Source organism: Dermacentor silvarum, chromosome 6 (assembly GCF_013339745.2).
Source record: "Dermacentor silvarum isolate Dsil-2018 chromosome 6, BIME_Dsil_1.4, whole genome shotgun sequence".
Classification (NCBI taxonomy): domain Eukaryota; kingdom Metazoa; phylum Arthropoda; class Arachnida; order Ixodida; family Ixodidae; genus Dermacentor; species Dermacentor silvarum.
The window spans coordinates 179,853,695-179,874,716 of record NC_051159.1 but is presented as its reverse complement, the minus strand read 5'-3'; the positions used below and the strand labels follow the sequence as shown (position 1 = coordinate 179,874,716).

The 21,022-nt window shown below is 48.2% G+C and overlaps 1 protein-coding gene across 1 annotated transcript in view; it reads right to left on the bottom strand.

Annotated features, from left to right (window-relative positions):
• Positions 1 to 1,119: 1,119 nt before the first annotated feature.
• Positions 1,120 to 21,022, bottom strand: part of LOC119457083 (beta-alanine transporter) — a 33,870-nt gene continuing 13,967 nt past the window's right edge. Inside the window, exons 5-9 of the mRNA XM_049669203.1 lie at positions 15,178 to 15,304; positions 14,852 to 14,946; positions 12,896 to 13,107; positions 12,118 to 12,299; positions 1,120 to 2,474 (exon numbers count right to left, since the gene is read on the bottom strand). Of these exons, the coding sequence (XP_049525160.1) occupies positions 2,142 to 2,474; positions 12,118 to 12,299; positions 12,896 to 13,107; positions 14,852 to 14,946; positions 15,178 to 15,304 (949 nt within the window). The 3' untranslated portion in view covers positions 1,120 to 2,141. The remainder of the gene's footprint in view (positions 2,475 to 12,117; positions 12,300 to 12,895; positions 13,108 to 14,851; positions 14,947 to 15,177; positions 15,305 to 21,022) is intronic.

The window sequence follows — 21,022 nt, the reverse complement described above, 5'->3', positions numbered from 1 at the left end:
ACAAACATGCAAAATTTGGAAATCGAACCCACGACCTCTCGGTCCGCGACGATAGATCGCCGAGCGTTTAACCCATTGCGCCACAAACGCATTTGCAGAGAGCTACACAGACGCGCCTTATATATCTAACACTCCTCCGTGTACCCGCGCTCTTGCTCGGGGCGGTGCCGCCGCCTACGAGCAGAAAAGAGAAGTACTGCATTATGACACTAACGCGCACCGACAGTGAACGCTTCGGTGGTGTCAGCACTACGACGCCTCGATGCCAGCATTCGAAGGGACGCTGGCATCAAGAAGCACTACCAACGCCACCTAGGTGGCGTTCACCGTACTCAGCACAGCGGAGCGTGGCCTCCGCAATTAGCTCTGAAAATGTTTCTGAAGTTGATCGCGGAGGCTGCAATTACGACGCGCTGTACGCGCTGATTTGACTCGGTGACGATTCAGTTACGTGCTTTGTCTTGCGCGTTGTATTAGTGTGTCAGTTACGTGCTTCGTCTTTCGCGTTGTGCTAGCGTGTGCAGCGTAGTGCAGCTTCCATATGCACGACGGTTGCTCATGGTCATCGACGTTGGTAGTCGTGATGGAGGAGACGTGCCACCAGGCGTCAGCGTGGGTGCATCAACGCCTAAGGGCGCTTTAGCCACACAACACCAATAGACATTATATATCAATGTGCAATAAACATTACACTACTTCTGTGAAGACACGTTTCACTTTCGTGTTCTATACCGATTCCTATATAAGAGGGATCAACCACATTTTTTTTCATACTGTAAATAAACTACTTTCAAGAATGAGACAACTTGTTCAACTTTCGCTTTTTTGGGCTTCTTCGTAAAAGTCTCACCGTTTTTTTGTGCTTATTTTGGGATGATTAGTAGCTTGTAATTGCTTGTAGTAGTAGTTTGTAAGTACCTACACGCAGGTAATTATATTGCTTGTTTATGAGGATCACTTGCTCTTTAATTGATATCACGTAATTACTCGTCTGGTAAGCAAGTATCATAATTCCCGATTTCATTGCTTAAGCTTAAGGCCTAGATTCGTTGCTGCATTGCAACTTATATTCGCAAGTCGTTGTAAATCTCTTGTATTATCCGCGAGTAGCCCGCATATATCAGCCCAGTGGCCTTCTGTAACCCTAATTCATTGTTTTCGAGTCGTCTTTCTATGCCCTTAATCTAAAGCATGAACAACTATGAAGACAGAGGGAATCCATGCTTTAGTCTTTGGTGAATTTCCACCACTTCATTGCACTTTCAGCCTTGCCACAAGATTTGTACTCGGTTGTCCCTATATATCTTCCTCGGCAGCTCCACGAGATCGCCATCTGTGCTTTCGTGATTGAGAATATCGCATAACCATTCCCTGTCTACGTTGTCATAAGCACCCCATTACCTAAAAACGCTATCCCTAAAGGTCTATTCGGAGCTATTGAAATATCTATACACTTAATAGAAAATATTTTTCTTCTGAGGGCCTACCTGGTCTAAACCGATCCTGTAGTTCCCCCTGTATATCGCGTTTGTCCAGCCAATTCGACACCTCTAATTCTATGGCTTACATTGTCATTCTATATGTCACTGACGTTACTGTGACTGGCCTGTACGAGCCTGCCTTATCCTTGCCACCTTTGCCCTTGTAGATAAGGTTAACCTTGCTTTCATGCAATCAAAACTGTTTTTTCTTCATTTTAATCACTTGCTCTATGACATTAGTCAGCAGTACCTTGTTCTTTGGACTCAGCTGTTTGATTAGCTGTAATGGGATTTCATCGGGTCCTTCAGCAGTGTTATTAGGGATTAGGGACATTTTATTCTGCTTTTTTTTCCCAGTGAAAGCTCTCTACGCAAAATTTTGATCTATCAAACTTCCCTGATGCTTGATCTGATTGAGGCTGGACTACGCCTTTTTTATAAATATAGACCTTGCACTGCTCCCTCGGCCAGTGCAAAGGGCTCAGTCGGACAACTTCAGGCCCTACCTCAGTCAGCTGTACCGGTGCGAAACGATAGGCGAAAACGCTAAAACGCGCTCGCTCATTTGCTAAAGGGTCAGCCCCCTTGAAAACATGACTTTCAGGTGAGTACTGCCACCGCGCTACTTCGGCGTGCCTCGCAGGAGTGACCTGCATGTGTTCAAAGCTTGCTAATGCCGGACATCGCATGGCCTACGCCTCCGTGTTCAGCCGCAGGATGGCTGAGGAGATGTTCTTTCCTCTCCGTATCGTGCGGAGCGTCAGCTTGGATGGTGGCGGCGGCCGACATGGCGAGTACGTCGCCTCTGCGCACTTTCGCTCTCACGCAGCAGGGAAATAAAGGAACGACGGGCAGCTCGTGCATCGCCTCGGCTTCTTGGAACGTCTCCGGTAGCCTCTGGTTGTTGGTCTCGGGAAGCGGCAGTGTTATCAGCGCCGACACGCAGGACAGCCCACCTACAACGAACAGGGGCAAGGAACGACTGTAGACGGCCTTTCGAGGACCGCCAACGAGTCGTGAAAAAGCTGGTGTTAGCGGTACGCAGAAAAGCAAGCGAAATTTTGCTGTCCGGAGGCAGCGCCAGTTCGAATGTATACGTATACGTTCAAGGTTGTGGCTTATAATTAATGGCATATATAGAAGTTCAGCGTATCATTTTCGAAGAAAGCCCTGATCACTCACCTCGGAATGAAATATACGTTCGTGTTTTACTTACACTGACCACTAAAACACCTTATACGGTCAACTTTAATTACGAATATATTGTGATGATAAACCTGCCAGGACTCACTTCAATTAAACACTTGCAACATGTGCACTAAATTAATTTATGAATAACATTATCATTAACATTTGCATAATGAAAGTGTTCATGAGCCATCGTCGCACAATTTCTTAAGAACCAGAGGGATATAGCGCACGCAGGAACAGACAGGGACAAAACTTAATTCTGGGGTTTTGCGGGCCAAAACCACCACTTGATTATGAGCCACGCAGTATAGTGGGGGACTCCGGATTAATTTTGACCACCGGCGGATCTTTAACGTGCCCTCAATGCAGGTGACACGGTTGTTTTTGCATTTCGTCCCCATCGAAATGCGGCCGCCGCGACCGGGATTTGATCCCGCGTCCTCGTGCTTAGCAGCGCAACACTATATATAGCCGCTAAGCCACCGCGGCGGGTAAGATAAAGACAAAAGAAGACATGAAAAGGCACACGGAGCTCTCCGCTCATTAGTATATGCCGCGACATGCATTAAAGCGAAGCTTTCTTAGCGAAACCTCCCGGACTGCGCTGATCAGGGCTTCTGCTGTCTTGCTGAATATCGCATACACATAAAATAAATTAAAGAAATGCAGATATAATGCGCATTTCGGAATCTATATTAAACGAAGCATTCATGAAGTGGCTAATGAAATGTTCTAATGCTGTTCATCTTCAGCAGCGCGTTCGGCAGCATAACGATTGCGCCCTGCCCGGTAAGACGCAGAGACCACACACACGTCGCCTATATATGACCGTTGATTACATTGTCTCCGGTATCGGCCCACTTTTCATCACGGCATTTCCGGGATCAGCCGAGCTTAATTACTCTTGAATTATCTGCTGGACCGGCCCGCCTTACTCGGCAAGAAGCCGACCGAGCATGCGCTCCATACCCCGCGAAAGCAGTCATAGAAAGCTCCACTTTAGCAAAGGTACGTGTAGGACTAAAAGTGCCCAATTACCTTCAGTTGGACATCGTCTCTGAGAAGGCGGAAGGGTAGGGGAGGAGGGGGGGGGGGGAGGGATGTAGCGTCAGTTCCCACAACGATCTATCATCATCAGCGGCGCGCATCTCGCGTGGCTCAGGTCCTCAGGTCGCGAGCAAGACCCTTTTCGCGGCGATCCCGTGGACGCTGCCATGTTTGATCACGTGGTGACGCGTCCATTGCTTCCCTCAACTGCCTCCGTTGCCTCCTTGTTTACAATGGAAGCGTATGACGCCGGCGCGGCTTAGAAAACCTCTGTTTTCGGAGATATCGTAGACGGTGACTAGGTGGACGGCACGAAGCTTTGATCACAGCTTCAGAGAACACGCAAAAGCGCTTTCGGACCTGATTAAGCTACGTCCAAACGGCGCAAGCAGCGTATATGGTGCTTGTTCTAAAAGCGGGGCTAAATATGTATTCCAAGCTATCCAAGCTTTCCGATTGTGAATTCAGTCAGGATTAGTGTGTTTTGCTCTTTGTTCTTTATTCGGTAAATATTCTGAAGCAGTGGCTTGTCAGTTTCTGACTCAGTGAAGTTCCTCGGTGGGGCCACTATCTGATTATTTTCTACCTAATCGCTCGCGGGTGGGCTCAGTTCCGATAGATTTGTTCTTGCTGCGCACAAGGCTTGAAACGTAGCTGTTTTGTACATTGTAATACCCTGTAGCAAATATATATTACAGCTAGTAACTCGCTTACTCTTGTGGACCGTCACGAAACATTCAGCTTCGACCACTCGTGCGCTATATAGATGTAGTCCGTCATTTATTGTGCCTATACAGTGCGCATATACTCAAGTGCGCGCCCATTCACTTATTCTTAATACGTCGGCGATAGAGTGGGCGTAAGCTTTCCTGTCATTTGGGACATATGTGTATAGATAACGTGCGCGAAACTTACTATGACAGGAAGCGGCGCTACTCCCTTTGTCATTGTTTAACGAGTGGTACTCACTCTTGCCGACGTTCTGGGGATGAAGCCCTTTCTTTGAAGGTTAACGATACAAGGCTGGCGGATAAGCAAATTTCTGTATCCTCGAGGAACGCCGTACATCACGAAGTGCCGGTAACACGTTCGGACAGTGGCAGCAGCGGTCCGCGGACTTGGCCACACAGATTCATTGTATTCATTAACATGCCAGTCACTATTTTTGCATCCAACTACTGCTTACGTCTTCAATCCACATGATTCAATCTAGCACGATTGGAGCACAGTGTGTTAGCGAAAACTCAGTTGCATTTCCGACAGCTGATCGCACAGAAGCAAGGTTTCTAGAAGCGGTAATGGTTTCGTATTCGTGCGCGGTCGCTGAGGAGAGGTATGGCGCGCCGCCGTGAGTGCCATCTCGTTTCTCTAAAACAAACTGCATGCTCCGCGGAAAGGGTCGTACCCGGTCGAACGCCGTACCCGCCGCTCCGCTCGCCGTTCCGCCTTCGCCTCCCAGAATAAATGTAGGGAAGACGTACGGCAACCGTCACCTCATCCTACAAAGCAATGATGTGCTTAAAGGCGTATACTTGTTGTTTCATTGCTAAATTTTGTATGAAACAGAGCCGGCAACCGACACATCTGTAGGGGTAGTACAGAAGGGGCTGCATATAAGTATATATAGGGTTCTTCATTTTCGGGCACTGTATATTTTTCTGGAACTCGGAGGGTAAAAATTGTGTGTTTTACTTAAAGAGAACAACCGGGATGAAATTGGGGATTTTGTTGTCAGGAAGCCGAATGTTCGGGATTTTCCTGATTATAACTTTCGAAAACGATTAACAAAAGCAGTGATCTCTTTTATTGCGATAACAATTATATGGACACTTCAACCGGATTTCTGCCGTCGGCGTCGCCGTCGTCGTCTCCGTCGCCGTAAGGTTCCGCATAGATTCCAAGGGCGATTAAATCGTCGCCGCGCGCCGCATGCGCGAGCGAAAGCGCGCGGGGGACGCGCGCTATCACGGAATCGAACGCACGGCGGCAGGCAAACACGACCGTCGCGCGAAAGGCCGTGGGGGTATGGGAGGGAGGGAGGCGGAGCGGCGCTGTGCTCCGGCACCAAAGGCGTATCTTGCCACTCAATCTCCCACGCGAAAGCAAGAAACGGGAAGAGGGGGGGGGGGAGGGGGGCAGCTTCTCCTCTGCCAACAACTTCTCCGCTGCCCTTTGCCCGGCGGTGCCGGTCGCCCGCACCGTCTCTTATCTCCACACGGCTCTGACCTTTGTATGCGCTGTACATTCGCCGCTCAGTTTCCGTTGAAGCGATAGACCGCGCGAACCTGCGCTTGCTGCCAGCGTTTTGACAGTCGTTGGCTGCGTTCATTCAGTGTGATCAATTCATGTTTGTTTGTGCGCGCTGACACCACGATTGTTAATTCAGTTAGTAAGCCAATGTGTCCAAGTTTATGCATTCGATAAAACTACTATCCCTACTCCAAATAGCTCTCTACTAATTTGCTATCGCAATCGATGTTTCGCCTTTCGGGCGAAACTGCGACATTTTTTAAACACAAGTGTTTTAATTAAACAAACGAAATCACTCACAGGAATGAATGAACGAAAAACTTTATTTCGTGAGCTTTTGAATGCATACGTCGGATGGAAGTGTTTCCATTTCACGGGAATCCATACAGGAGCATGTAATGGGGAATAGAGCGGCTCGCAAATCATGTAACAAACTCATCTCTACAAATACTCTTTATCAAGCATTATTAGTGCCTAAGAAATCGCGAATTGAGACTTGTCTGGCAATCTGTTCTTTACTTTACTTTGCTCTCTTCACTTTTGAACAAAGGAAAAAAGTTTTAAAAAATTCAGAGCCCTTCCACTACAGTGAAGATGGAAGCCAGCGAAGCTGTGACTATATATAGTGGACCTGCTGTATAGTGAATATTACCGCCACGATGATAATGGGCGTAATAAAGCCCATTTTCCACGGGCATTAGGGCGTATCGTCGTTGGGCATCACCCAACCGAACATGTCTATCATGAACGTTCCGGTTGAGAAACTCGCGTTGAAACCTGGCCGTCGCATCGGGGAAGTTGGCGCTATAGCGTTGCCGAGGCGTGCACCACCGTTGTCGGATTCCGGTAGGGCAAGACGACCCTGACGTTTGGCCTCAACTTGCGCTCCCTAAACTCGCGGTCCGCGGCTCTTCGCTGACGTTTCGCCTGGGCTTCGGAAGCCCTCACGCTTGAATCGGCACATCGACGACGAGCCCTTTCGCGAGCACGTTCGCGGCGGCGTGCCTAAAACGCGTTAGGACACGTCGTTAGTTGCTCATGAATGGCTCATACCTCCTTAAGCAATGGCTCATAACCCCTAAACGCGGCCTCCCCATTACGACGACAGAAGAGAAATGAAATTCTACGCTAGAATGATTAGTGGCAACGCAGCCAGCTGTGGAAGCAGACGACGACGACGACGACGAACGGCGGAGCTGTGGCACGAGCGCATGCCGAGCCACTGAGCGGCTCGCGGGGCGCCAACCGAGGGGCGCCAAAGAGGCAGCTGCGGAAGACGACGACGCTCGAGCCAATGCTGAAGTTGATAGTTTTTTTTTATGCGAAGCATTTCTTGCCGCCGGCTCTGTCGTCGCGCGTCCCACACCCCCACAGTGCATACGCGTCCCCTCCCCCTCTCTCCTACGCTCCCCCCTTTCTCTCCTCTAGGAATCCTGTACAGAGCGGCGCCCGCGTCCCACACCCCCACAGCGCATGCGCGTCTCCTCCCCCTCTCTATCCTCTCCTACGTTCCCCCTTTCTCTCCTCTAGGAACACTCTACGGAGCGGCGCCCGCGCGCCACACGCCCACAGCGCACGCGCGTCCCCTCCCTCTCTCTCTCCTCTCCTAAACTCCCCCTTTCTCTCTTCTAGGAATCCGGAGCGGCGCGCTCGACAAGTGGTGCGACAGCTGTATACTCCGCTGGGGGCGCCACTGGTAGTTCCGCGGTATGAAAATGACGGAGCGTGCGCGCGCCTCATTCTCTCTCCTGTGCAGCGCCGCGATGAGCGCTCGGCCGCGAAACCATCTCCCCGCTGCTTCGCATCCACAGATGTGTCGCGAAGAACGTACTCTGCGGCCGACCTTGAGGAATCCCGAAAAGGGTTTGAACGAGTGTGTGCACGTGTAGTGCGGTCTCTCCACGCTCGGCTGTATCGGGGGGGGGGGGGGGGGGGAAGGTTCATTCGGCATGGCCAAATTTGGTGTTCACGGTCTATTGTCGCGACCATGTCTGCGTGGTCCCGAAAACTCTGGCCCCTATTGGAGCCCGACGGCTTGCCTGATTGGCTTGAATAGGCGATTGGTACAGAGGCTTGCGTCTCCCACGGGTCCGCGGGCCCCTTGCATGCTGTAGAAACGCATTTAAGGAAGGCGTTTTGAGTCATTTTGGGTGAGCAAGGACACAGCAGCCCACGGCGCCACTTCACCACGGGAGACCAGGCCGGTCAGGCAGGCCGTCGACGATCGGTATGACATCGTTTCATGTATAATATGTGTGTGTACAGTTTTAAGGAACCAAGTTAATGCCAAGTTAAATAGAAAGTTGTCGCAGTTTCACCTGAAAGGTGAAGCATCAATTGCGATAGCAAACTTGAAGAGAGCTATACGGAGTAATGATAGCAGCTTTATCAGCTGTAGAAACTTGGACATGCAGCAGCACCGGCAACACGCAGAACTGTTGTCGACGCCGTCGGCGTTATGCCCGCGTTCGCTCAAAATGCGTGCGGCGTTGGTGACTATTGCCGGAGCCTCTGATATAAATAGGCACTTAGTGCCGCAGCTAAACGTCGCCTCCCTTCCCTCCCCCTCCCCCCGCGGCCTTTCGTGCGTCGGAAGAAGGCACGTTTGCTCTACATGTATGGTGATTGTAGAGGAGGAAAGAGACGCCTAATTCTGCAGCCCTTAAGGGAGCACAGAGCAGAACGCGCGTTTGTTCTCCGCCGTGCGTTCACTCCCCGTGAAAGCGCGCGTCCCTCGCGCCCTTTCACTCGCACATACAGCGTTCGGCGCGCGGCGACGATTTCATCTCCATTGACGTCATACGGAACCTCACGGCTACGGCGACGGCGACGCCGACGGCAGAAATCTGCTTTTGAGTGTCCATATAATTGCTATCGCAATAATAAATATAGTTTCTTCAAATGTTACTTCTTGTTGTCGTCGTACCTGCCGATCTGCACCTGCCGCTGCCAGAGCTCATCCCCCGTCATCGTAGTCTTCCTGGTGAGCTGATGCGTCCGAAAACTAACTGCTGCGTCACTTCGTTACGCATGGTTCGCTTTAGCGGGAGATGGAGTAATTTTTTTTACACGATCCTGGGGGAACTACCCCTCAGCAACTTCGCTGTAAAAAGTAGCGCAGGGGCAAGCTTTGCAGAAATTGTGATGGTTTTCGGACAAGTTTTGCAGAAGTTGAGATGGTTTTCCGTAGTTTACAGTCCTTCTTGACATGCACTATCATATGCATTGGAAGCATTTCTGTGTCCATTCTAGACCTGTCGGGCCTTTCGTCCTTTTCTGTTGTCCCGTTTTACTGGATCCTAACAAACGCTCTAGCAACCAAAATATTAGAACACCAGCTATAGAAGAATTAGCCACTCTTGAACTTTGAACGTAACGTAGTTGAGTAACCAGCCTCTCAACACAGCAACCGTTCGCACTGCAAAGCAACGCCAGTCATGCGTTATTTCGCCTGCAAGTACATTACCGCTGTTTACATGTATACGAGGTGCAGTAAATGCGATGCAGTGCGCCATTGTCGTATCCACGTAAACGCGGCTACTGGAAAAGCATCAAGCTTTCGTCCACTCAACGCCGGCAGTTGATTAATATGTTATATTTTTGTGTATATCGATTTTCGCTCGAGTTTTAAGCGAAAACAAAGCATATGCCATATTCAATGTTATAATAATATTAATAATTTAATACATAATTTGATCACATGCTCACATAAAGTGGGCAGCGTTCATTAGTATTGTAACATCTGCGCTTATTATTATCATTTACAAAAGGGCATACTTCGGGGAGAAATTTGATTTAGCCGGATTTTTATCAAATTTAATTTGGGTGGAAAAATCGGGAATTATCGGATTTTACCGGAAAGCGAATGACCATAAACAAAACGCGATAACATTATTGGACGCCGTTGACGCCGCCACCGACACCGTATTTTCTGCGACATGGGGCCCGATCAAAACGAATTACCAGGCAAACAAAGCTTGCTTGTAGGCTCCCTAACCTGCCTAGGATGTGAGCGCCATCTGGATATAATTTTCGCAAGTACCCGAACGCGCGGCTGTAGGTCTGGTAGAAATGGTGGAAAAGGGGTTTGGGGGGGGGGGGGGGGGGGTGTTTTGAGTTTCCTCGTAGCAGAATTAGGTTTTTTCGTATATTCAAATTACAATCCGATGCCGAGTGGTAATCAATCCGACGGCGAATCCGACGCCGAAAAGTACGACTTTACCATTTTTGTGACGGATTTCACTGTGAGAAATTTAATTTTTGTTAACCAAAACCTTGCACCACGTGGAGGGCCTGCGCGGTCGGGGTGGTTGGGGATGATTTCTCCGCCACTCGCTGACATCACACGCTGGTTGCCGGCGCCGGATTTTCTGCGACACGGGGCCCTTAACGCTATCGCGTTAACAGCTTATTCGTTGTACGAGTGCTGGCCTATTTGTCAGCTATTCGGCAAGGCAGCGGCAGCATGCAGCCATGCTAGGCAAAGTGCGGGAGGGTTGGCCTAGAAAACTTAGCTTTAATAAAGAAATGCATGCAAATGTTAAGATTGAACCTCGGTCTCCCAGTAGAATAGTCCGATGCTGTAACCATGCGCATTACTTAAGCCTCGTTTTTAGCAGTTTATTACATGGTAGTAATACATTCTCAAAGAACAAAAAAAGAACATTAAGAAATGAAGATAACTCTAAACACGCACTCTCAACGCCAGGCAAGCAAATACAAGCATCAAAAAAAAAAAAAGGGGGGGGGGGGGCAGCTTCACACTATACTCGCGGACAACTTTCTGTGGCAATGAAGGGAAAGCTACGGAGGCAAAGCGTGCACAAGTGAGAGCGCTTCTGAAAAGAGTCCCGCGTTTTAATCCCCATTAGTTTAGGCTGGGGAAGAGAAAACAAACAGCTTATTAGCAACAGTTGAATAAGACAGAACATACCACTGAGTGTAAAAGTTTACTTATCTTGTGGCTTTTCCCTTCCGCGTCTGGGCAAACGCTAAACCGTCGCACGTGGAAGCTGCGTCGATTCAGCGTCTGTTCCGAGCAACCAAAAGCACTGTCAAACGCTGCCGGACTACTTGGTAACACATGTGCAGCATCCACGTGCCCGTATCTTTCCCTTCATTTCCACAGAAAGTTGTCCACGAGTATAGTGGTGCGAAGACTGGGCAAACAGCGAAGCTGGTGACCCCACCTAGCTTTATCTCGGATCGGCCAAGTTTTTGCGAAGTTATGGTTCGAGACTCGGCCACGCTTTGCGCATAATCACCCCGGAATCATCGACAGTGCAAGGAGCAACGAACGCTCGGTCATTAACGTATCTGGACGCTCAAAGGGGCGGCTCCCCCGGACCCTTCCTGACCTTAAGCACTATATATATATATATATATATATATTCAAAATGGCTGAAGTATGCAAAGAAAGCTAATTGCATTAAACGTAAAAGTGAAGCAAAACTTTTGAACCACTGGTGTTAGTGATAGATACATATTAGTCACGATGATCGGCGTGGCCTGCATCGAATTCTTTTTTCAAATTCAATTAAATACAGTCCTACTAATTATACTGATAGAATTCGAAAAACTGGCACGTGACGCAAGCGTCAAACGTTTCAAAGAGCGACTTTGGCTCTAGAGAAACATGCACGCGACCCTGGCCTAGTGGTTGAGCATTGGGCTGCTGTGCTGGAAGATAGATTCGATCCGCTGACCGGTAACGCATCTCTTTATGGTCTTACTGAACTTTACCCACTTTGGAGGTATCTAACATAAAACTCGGAGTCATGAGGGAACTCAATTGGAGATCGCAGGGAGAGGCCTTCGTCCTGCAGTGGACATAAATATAGGCTGATGATGAACATAAAACTCGAGGTGCGTTGTGCGTACGCGAGCTCCGTCACAATGTGCAAGAAATCACATGTTTGTAAGAGATGCGAGGTGCAGAAACATCACTTTCACAAATTAAAAGGTGCAAGGTCGCCCGTGACGCACGCGCAGCTATCCAGACGTCGAATCACCATATAAATGCTACCGCATACTCAGAGAGTTAACTGTTCTGAATTCTGGCCTGGTTTTTATACAACGATATTGATGCCAGGCGTAGTGGATGTCATTGATTCACATTGATGCATGCAGAAGAGTGCTTGCAGCTCACCAGCTGGACAACGTGCGAACTGAGAATTCTTCCGACGGAGCCGATCGCCTGGCGCGTGGATAGGGCCTGGGTCCTGATCTCGGTAGGATAGATCTCCGCTGCATAGACGCTTCCGACGTCGTACGCGATCGTCAGCATGGTCCGGCCTGCCATCAGAGCGGCTAAAAGGGCCGCGGGCATTCCTGGAACAACACCCGATGCTCTTACAGGAACAGAGATAGTGTGACTGATATGGTTGCGACATGGATGTGCATGTGTATTTATGGCCCGCTTCTCTACGTGGGGTATAGAAAGAGGGGATCCGATATCTATGGGGCAGATGTGCAGAAGGTGACGATTGAGTACTATGAGCTATAGGTGCGCCCTCGCAAGTGACTTAAGTCCTGAGGATGACGCGGAGCTATACAGTGAGAATCCTGTTGTACAATATGTGGCTTCAGAGCGTGGAAGAGGATTTAATTCTTTTGTAGCGCCAAAAGCGCCTCTACAATTTTTTATTGCCATTTTCTTTCATAAATACTATGACTGGAGTAGGCATTACTGAAGGACAATGTCTTGTGCCGTCATTATTCAAAATACTGTATTTATTTCTTCTACTTACTTTAAAGGATAGCAAACTTTTTAAGCACTCTTCAGAGTCTGGCGGCATAGCTAACCACGGAACAAATCTGTTGTTCTATACTGAGCTGATGTGCCACGACTACCACGTCATCCATCTCGGGTGCATGGTAACGGTGCCGAACCGTTGTGTTCGCGTTAGCACGGAAACCATGCTCACCGTTGAGACCAGCTGCGATCAGATAGCACAGGCCTGCGAGAGCACAGGAGCAAGCCACTGTGGCACGGCGTCCGCATTTGTCAGCCAGCGGAACCGCAACCCAAATGCCCACAATGTCCACGGCATTCGTTGTTGACGATAGCACAAATGGGTCATCGCTTGCGGTGGCCACGTACAGCTGACCCGCTTGGTTTGCCAGGCACGCAATCATCCTGCGTAAGCATACAGGTCTCAGGGATACGGTAATGCTGACGTCTCTGTCCGTCTCTGGGTAGACTAAATACGAGTAGGTACAACGTAGTGAGCCTTCTTTGAAGGCACCTTTATTCGCGTTCGGGGATTTACGCATGTCGTTGCCTATTATTGTATTTTACATGCCACCTGGTAAGGTCGTCACAATTCCAACGCCACCTGTCACAGACGCTCAAATCTTTGGATTAGCAGAAGATTGTATCTTACTCACGCCATCCTGACAAGTGTTATAGGATAGCTCCGTAAAAGTAGCAATAGAGATGTTGCGTTTTCTCTGATTGGTTAGAATGAGAAAAGATGGCGGAGAATGCAAAACAGGTTAAATTTTCAGCCACAAACTCATTCTTTGACTGTGTGTCCAAGCTTGGGTTCTGATCATTATCAGTGTGATGTCTAGGACTTCACTATATTTTCTACTACTTGGGTCACTTTCGCGCAGAAAAGTGAAAAAAAAAGAAAAAGGAAAAACGAAATTGTCACGCACAGCTTTTGCTTATTTGCGAATACAGAATAACCCTTTCTGCAAATAATTTGCTTTCACCAGCCACAATATATCGACTTGGGAAACTGACTGCGTAAAGGTTTAGCCGACGTGCCCTCCTTTTTAATGTTATGACGCTTTCTGAGCAGTAAACACCTCGCAAAATACGAAGATGACGTCACTAGGCTTCCGTGATTCGTATGTAGAGCTCTTAAGTGTGTTTTCACTGAATGAAGCCTACGTAATTGCCGAGGAAAAATAATCATCACTGGATCCAGTGTACGCATCTGACTGCCGCAAAGAAGTTTCACTGGGGTGATGATCGGCATTGATGCATGGTCACAGCTGACATGGGAACTCGTCGAAAGCGGACCGAAACGCTGTTAGGTTCATCGCGGTGAGCACATGAACGTCGTTCACTAAAAATGCACTTCAGTGCTCTACAATTTGGGCATGCAAACACATGGTAAGCTCCCTTTGTTGTATTTCGAATTTTTCCCTCAAAGCCCGAAAAAAAAAAAAAAGAGAACCCCATCGAGGTAGCCTTGTGCACTCATGTTAATCAGGTGTTCATGAATGCCGCGTAATACTTTTCTGATTGTAGTAGCGAGGTCTTGTGAGTACCTCAATATTCGCGTAATTGACGCATGACTAATTAGCTAACTGAATGCACAAGAATATATGAGCCATAGAGGAAGAGTGCGAATGAGAGTCTCCTCCGCCGTCATTGTGTCACATTGTCAGTGCTTTAATTGAAGCAAGACAACAACCGGTACGTAATAAGCTAATTTATTACCAGACTATTGCACGGCTCTCTTCGGTCGTCTACATGCAAGTTTTTATGCTGTACCGTGAACTGTATGCTAGTATTTGCAACTGGGAAAGGGCACATGAGTCTTACATATTTATTTATAGTTGCTGGAAGGCATGTAATTAGGGCTCGTGGATGTACCATTCACATAATTTCTTAATTGTGACATAGCGGGTAGGTGATGATGAAGGCTCAAACGTTCGGTGTAGCAGTTTGCTGGCCCGCATGCTCAGTGGTCTACAACGTCTACAACCTTCTATATCTCATCCCACGGCACAGGTTCACGTCGAATGAAGCGTGCGAAAGATAAAAGAGTGAAATTCTGGCTTGTGGCACGTGCTGGCTACATTGCACATAATTGAAACGAGTTTATCTACCCCAACGCCAATGCCGAGAATTATCGTTCACTCACCGAAGAAAGAGCGTTATTACGAAGCTCCTGCGCAAAGATGGATACTTGAATATCGCTGCTGTTGATGACGGGACTGAATCGCCCTGTCTCGGTGGCTATGAAAAGAAAAAGACGAACACGAACTAAGTTTTTTACTAACACAGCGCGCAGTTTTATTTAAACACCGTTATTTCACACTTGCTGCTTGCTTAATTCTACATCGACCGCGTAGCATGTGATGAAATTACTCTTTAGAAGCAGACGTACATTTTTGTGCAAGTATTGATATTTGCACAAACTATCGCCGCATGCAGCAATGGTTTTGGTTGTGACTAAGAACTACCCACCTGGAGAGAGTCTATCGCTGAAACTTTCAAATGTTTGCCGTTTATTCGGGCAACGCAGAGCAGTACTTTCTTGGCCTTGTCAGTCTTTCCTTTTGAGAGCAGCCACCGTATGGATTCCGGTATAAAACTTTGAAAGGCAAAATACAAAAGAAGAAAGCAAGCCACTGTTTATTATTGGAAGTTAGTGGACTACACAACCCTTGCCCTCACGACTGCATGGTGATATAGGGTGTATGCACACATGGCGGCGACCATGTTGGTGCACGCCGTAGCGGAAAGAAGCACGCGCGCACTGCCGCAAGTGCGCGTCGAATAAATGATGCGATGCGCTGTCTTTTGCTGCAGCAACCAGTGCAAAGTAATATAGAAGAAAAATTAGCGTATAGCTTGCACTGGAGGCGTAATGCTAAAGGGACAGCGGGGCTGATGGGCACCTAGCTAGTCCTGGCTTTTGGGCTAGGCTAAACAATACCAAGTCATCCCCAGAATTTCCCAGAATTTATTGATTATTGATCGATTATCAATTAGCTATTGATTGGCTATCGATGGATGACTAAGCTTAAGTAGCACCAACCATGCTTATCTAGACTTATCCAAGCCAGCTTCGCTAGTTCATAGAGGTATGTGCCATTGCGCTTGCACTCTTTCTGCATTACCTCCAGGATCGGCCTACAGTTTTCTGTCTACGACAGACAGATTACGCTGGGCATAAACAGCTCCGCTGTTAATGAGCTGTAAACGAAGTCATGAAAATGAGTGTTTTTTTAGCTTTTTCGAATTTAGGTGTGAAGACACGTGTGCGATAAAAATAGGGAACATTATGAACAGCGACGACGCGATGGATCTCCCGTATCAACATGCGCGGATGAACTCGCTGTGAGTTCTTACAAATATAGGGTTTGTTTTCGGCATGTTTTAGCAGTTATTGACGTGAACCATCGGTTGTTAGACTATGCGTATTCGTTTCGTGTAAGCGGGTCGGATCGCGGTCATGCGCCTTGTTTACATAAAATCGGCGCAATTATTACTTCTAGCTTGCACGTGTCGCTGCAGACTTTCATGTCTACGTTTCCATGTTGTAGGCCGCCCGTCGCAACTCTTTGATGACTCCAACCCCGACTAGCCTCCGTCACAACAAGCGGGGTATGCGCTGAATGCATCCGCCTCGGAGCGCTCAGCCAATGTTTGCGAGTGGTTAACCTGAACAGAAAAAAAAATGCTCCGTATTCGGAAGTATCTGTTCACATAGTAGCATTCGTGCATGCCAGCGCTGGCGACATATGTTGTGACGGAGTCCAGTCGGGGTTGCAGTCATCGAAGATTTCTGACAGGTGACCTACTACACAAGAACGTAGTAAAGTAGAGCCTCGCTATGTGCCACGTTTTCAAATTAAAGACTATGCAGCGACACGTGCAAGCTAGAAGCGATATTAGCGCCGATTTTATGTAAACAAGGCGTTACATCTGCGCATACGGCCCCGCTTGGCATACGGCCTCACTTTTATTCACCACGCTTGTGCACACCTCGGAAAATGCTATAGAAAACGCACATTTCCATGACTTCGTTTTCAGCTTACCTTCTTTTACTTTGGAGCCCATCACACCATTTATACGAAGCGCACTTCTCCTCGCTACGGAGTGCACCAACATGGCGCGCCGCCCGGGTGCCGCCGTACACCCTGGAAGTGATAATGCATCGCGGTCAAAGTAACGCTTGCGCGCTTTGTACAAACGCCTGTTTAAAGCACTACTTGTGGACGAAAAGCAATTGAAGGGCAGAAGCATAAACAAAAGTGCTGAGTATGCACCCGTAAAGCGCGAAGGCAAACTCGGGCTTACCTCAAAAAAAGAAAACAAATCTTTTTTTTTTATATTTCTATTGAGACAACATATCTATTAATTTTTATTTTCATTACTACGCCCAAAGAGGGGAAGTATACAGAGTGTTTTAGCTAAATCATGCCAAGCCTTAATAAGTATAACGCGAGCGTTACGAGAATAAAATCGACTTAATTTTAAGTCCTCTTGAGTAACTTAGAATGGTTTTACTATGACCTTAGATAATAAAAAAATATTCATTAACTAACTTCTTAAGCGCAGCTTTAAACGCAACATCTTCAGTGCAGAAGTCGTCGAACATATGGAGCACTATCCAGATAATTTATTTCCGGGATTATATCTGCTATGGCTTTCATTTTTCCAAGCTGCAAAGAAAGCGCGCGAGATTTGGAAACGTGCACGCGACTAAGCACGTGCACCCAGCAACATTAGTGCCCTCAAACATGCTACGAATGAACGATCGAGGCTGCACGCAGACCGAATACATGAATAGGCCGCCAGCGAAAATGATAGGCGATGGCCGCACCCGTTGTGTCCGATGCATCGCCATCCTCCGTCAAGACCCGTCGCCCTTTGCGCTGTCTGTCAACAGCAAAAATGCGGACAGAGCTGCAAGAATCGCCATGCTCTTTCGATCGTATATTCCATTGCTTCATTTGCTTCATTCCTGCTTTGAACGTTGTAGTGCGTAGGGTCGCGTTATTGCGTGAATTTTCTTACTTCACTTTTTCCCCAGTACAGGGTAGCCAGCCGGTATTTGCACTTGCTAACCTCCTTGTCTTTCTTTATCTCTCTCTGCTTCATTCCTTGAACAGGTAATATATCTTGACAAAATTGGGCGCCAGGACAACTATCAATCAATCAATCAATCAATCAATCAATCAATCAATCAATCAATCAATCAATCAATCAAAAGTAAATCAGCGACGAGAAAAAAAAAAGCAGCGTCACGTCGCCGCTTGACTGGCTTCGCCACCTCAGGAAGTCAGCAGTAGCAAAGTACATGCAAGAAATCTGTGTGACACATGCCTACGCATAGAACATATTTAAGCAGAATATGAATGAAAATAATACAAAAATAAATACTAGAAACTTTCAGAGGTATCCACATAATGTTAGAACAGTATTTATGTAAAACGTGCCCATGTTTATTTATCAGGCATTGACAGGTTAAGAAATTTAGGTATTATACATTTTAACATTCCAAGACCCTAGTTAGTTTTGTAATGGAGCAACAGGAAGGTTTCTGGGGTTCTAGTTCAATAGGGAGCGCTTCTGTGCTATGTAGAGCTTCGCGAAACAAGTATAATTTCTGGCAATTTTCTTTTTACAGAAACATTATAGTTTTTGGTCAGAAAGTTCCTTTGCGAGAAATACACTGAACCGCTCATAAATGTAAGTGGTGTGCAAATCAAAAGGTAGATTAGCAATAAGTGTAGCATTTTTTTCAAATCGAGAAGTTTTTGAGTATCGAGAAGTTTTCGACAAACAGGAAAACAATAGCTCAAAGATAAAAAGAAAAAGGCGTAACACAAGTTTAGCTTAGTGACGACAGGTAATATTGCTACACGCGTGTGGTATTTGATTGTTTGAACGAGGCGCCCAGGCGCAATCACTCGAGAAAAGAGGAAGAAGAACGAGCTGGGTTCGCGCGGTGAATCGAACTATTACGGTAAGTGATGCCGACAACAGGAGTAACAGTGTGGCAAACGTGTGTGACGTGGGCATCACAAGAAAGTGTGGATGCAAAAGCAATACCAAACGATGTCAACTTATTACATACTCGACGCCACAGTTGTTCAGTGGATGGGTGGTGGAATGCACGCGTATTTTTCTTCAGGAACAAAAAGCGTTGCTTTAGTGTTTTCATCATTTATCGTTAAGGTGTTATGTATAGCGCCCATTCTTCCAGTGATTTTAGTACGTTCTTTGCAGCATCTATTAGTAATGATAAGTCAGGAGGAGCTAGAAAAAAATGTGTCGTCGGCATATAAACTTTGCCTGGCTACTAATTGTCGTTCATATTGCCACGGGGATGAGAGTAGCAAAAGGGATAGGAAAATTATATTTACACGATATATACAGAGAGAGAGACGGCTGGCAAGATGGCAGAACAACAACACGAGCGCTGCCCAGATCGTCGTCTTCACCGTCTTTTTGGCGCATTCTTCCATGCTCGGCATAGCGCGTAACAAGGAACCCCCGCCGTCGAGAGCGCCGTCTCGGCGCTTAAGGAGCAGTAGGATCTTGTCCGACAACATAAGGCTTAAGGCGGGAGACGTGCACGATATCAGTGACGGACGCGGCAGATGAGCGACTGTCCAATGGAGTGATCTCGTACGTGACGTCTGTGACTTGGCGTAGGACCTTGTAAGGCCCGGAGTATCGGGAAAGAAGCTTTGACGACAAGCCAACGTGGTGGCAAGGCGTCCAGAGGAGGACCAAAGAGCCCGGAGAGTAATTAACGACTCTGTGATGGCTATCGTAGCGGGCCTTCTGGGACAGCTGGGAGGCATGAAGACGATCCCTGGCAATCTGGCGAGCCGTTGCAGCCCGAGAAGCTGCATCGCGAGCGTAGTCGGTAGCAGGGTGCACAGGTGATGGTAAAAGAGTCTCGAAGGGCAATGTGGGATGGCGGCCAAACAAGAGATAAAAGGGGGAAAAGCCAGCGGTGTCATGGCGTGACGAGTTGTAGGCGAATGTCACATAAGGCAAGGTGCTGTCCCAATCACGGTGGTCTGAGGAAACGTACATGGAGAGCGTTGTGGTCAGCGTGCGGTTGAGGCGCTCGCTAAGCCCATTGGTTTGCGGATGGTAGGCGGTGGTTAGCTTGTGACGGATGGAACACGAATGAAGACTGTCGTCGACGACTTTGTACAGAAAGGAGCGACCACGGTCGGTCAGCAGCTGTCGAGGAGCGCCGTGGTGAAGAATAACGTCGTAAAGTTGGAATTCCGCAACGTCAGTGGCACAGCTTGTCGGTAGTGCCCGCGTGATAGCGTATCGTGTCGCGTAGTCCGTAGCGACGGCAATCCACTTGTTCCCAGTCAGAGATGTTGGGAATGGCCCGATGAGATCAAGGCCGACGCGGTAGAACGGGACACCGGGAATGTCGATGGGCTGAAGAGGACCGGCTGGCGACAAGGATGGATGCTTGTGGCGCTGGCAAGACTCGCAAGAAGCAACGTATCGGCGCACAGAGCGGTGGAGGCCTGGCCAGAAGAACCGACGCCGAACGCAATCGTACGTGCGAGTTGCTCCGATATGTCCAGCGGTTGGGGCATCATGAAGCTGTTCGAGGACAGTGGAACGGAGTGTTTCGGGAACAACCAGTAGAAGCTCTGGGCCATCGGAGCTGGTATTGCGTCTGTATAAGATGCCGTCACGAAGCACGAATAATTGTAGGGACGGGGCACAGTCATGAGAGCGTAGACGGCGGATAATTGACCGCAAATTGGCATCGCTGAGCTGTTCGCTGCGTATGTCGGATAAATCGGATATCGCGAAGACACAGGCGTCCGAATCGTGCGCTGACAAGTCGGGAGGGTCCACTGGATGACGGGATAGGCAGTCCGCATCCTGGTGCAGTCTGCCACACTTGTAAGTGACGTCAAAGCTGTATTCTTGCAGTTTCAGTGCCCAGCGACCAAGTCGTCCAGTCGGATCTTTGAGGGAAGACAACCAGCAAAGCGCATGGTGGTCTGTGATGACCGAAAAGGTGCGGCCAAACAAGTATGGTCGAAACTTTCTGACAGCCCAAACCAGTGCGAGGCACTCGCGCTCAGTGATCGAAAATTTGCACTCCGAAGAGGAAAGAAGGCGACTGGCATAGGCGATGACGCGATCGCGTCCTTGTTGCTGCTGGGCGAGAACAGCGCCGATGCCATGTCCACTGGCGTCGGTGCGAAGTTCAGTAGGGGCTGACGGGTCAAAATGGGCCAAGATGGGTGGTGACGTAAGTAACGTCGTGAGCGTGTGAAACGCAGTGGCCTGTTCAGGACCCCAA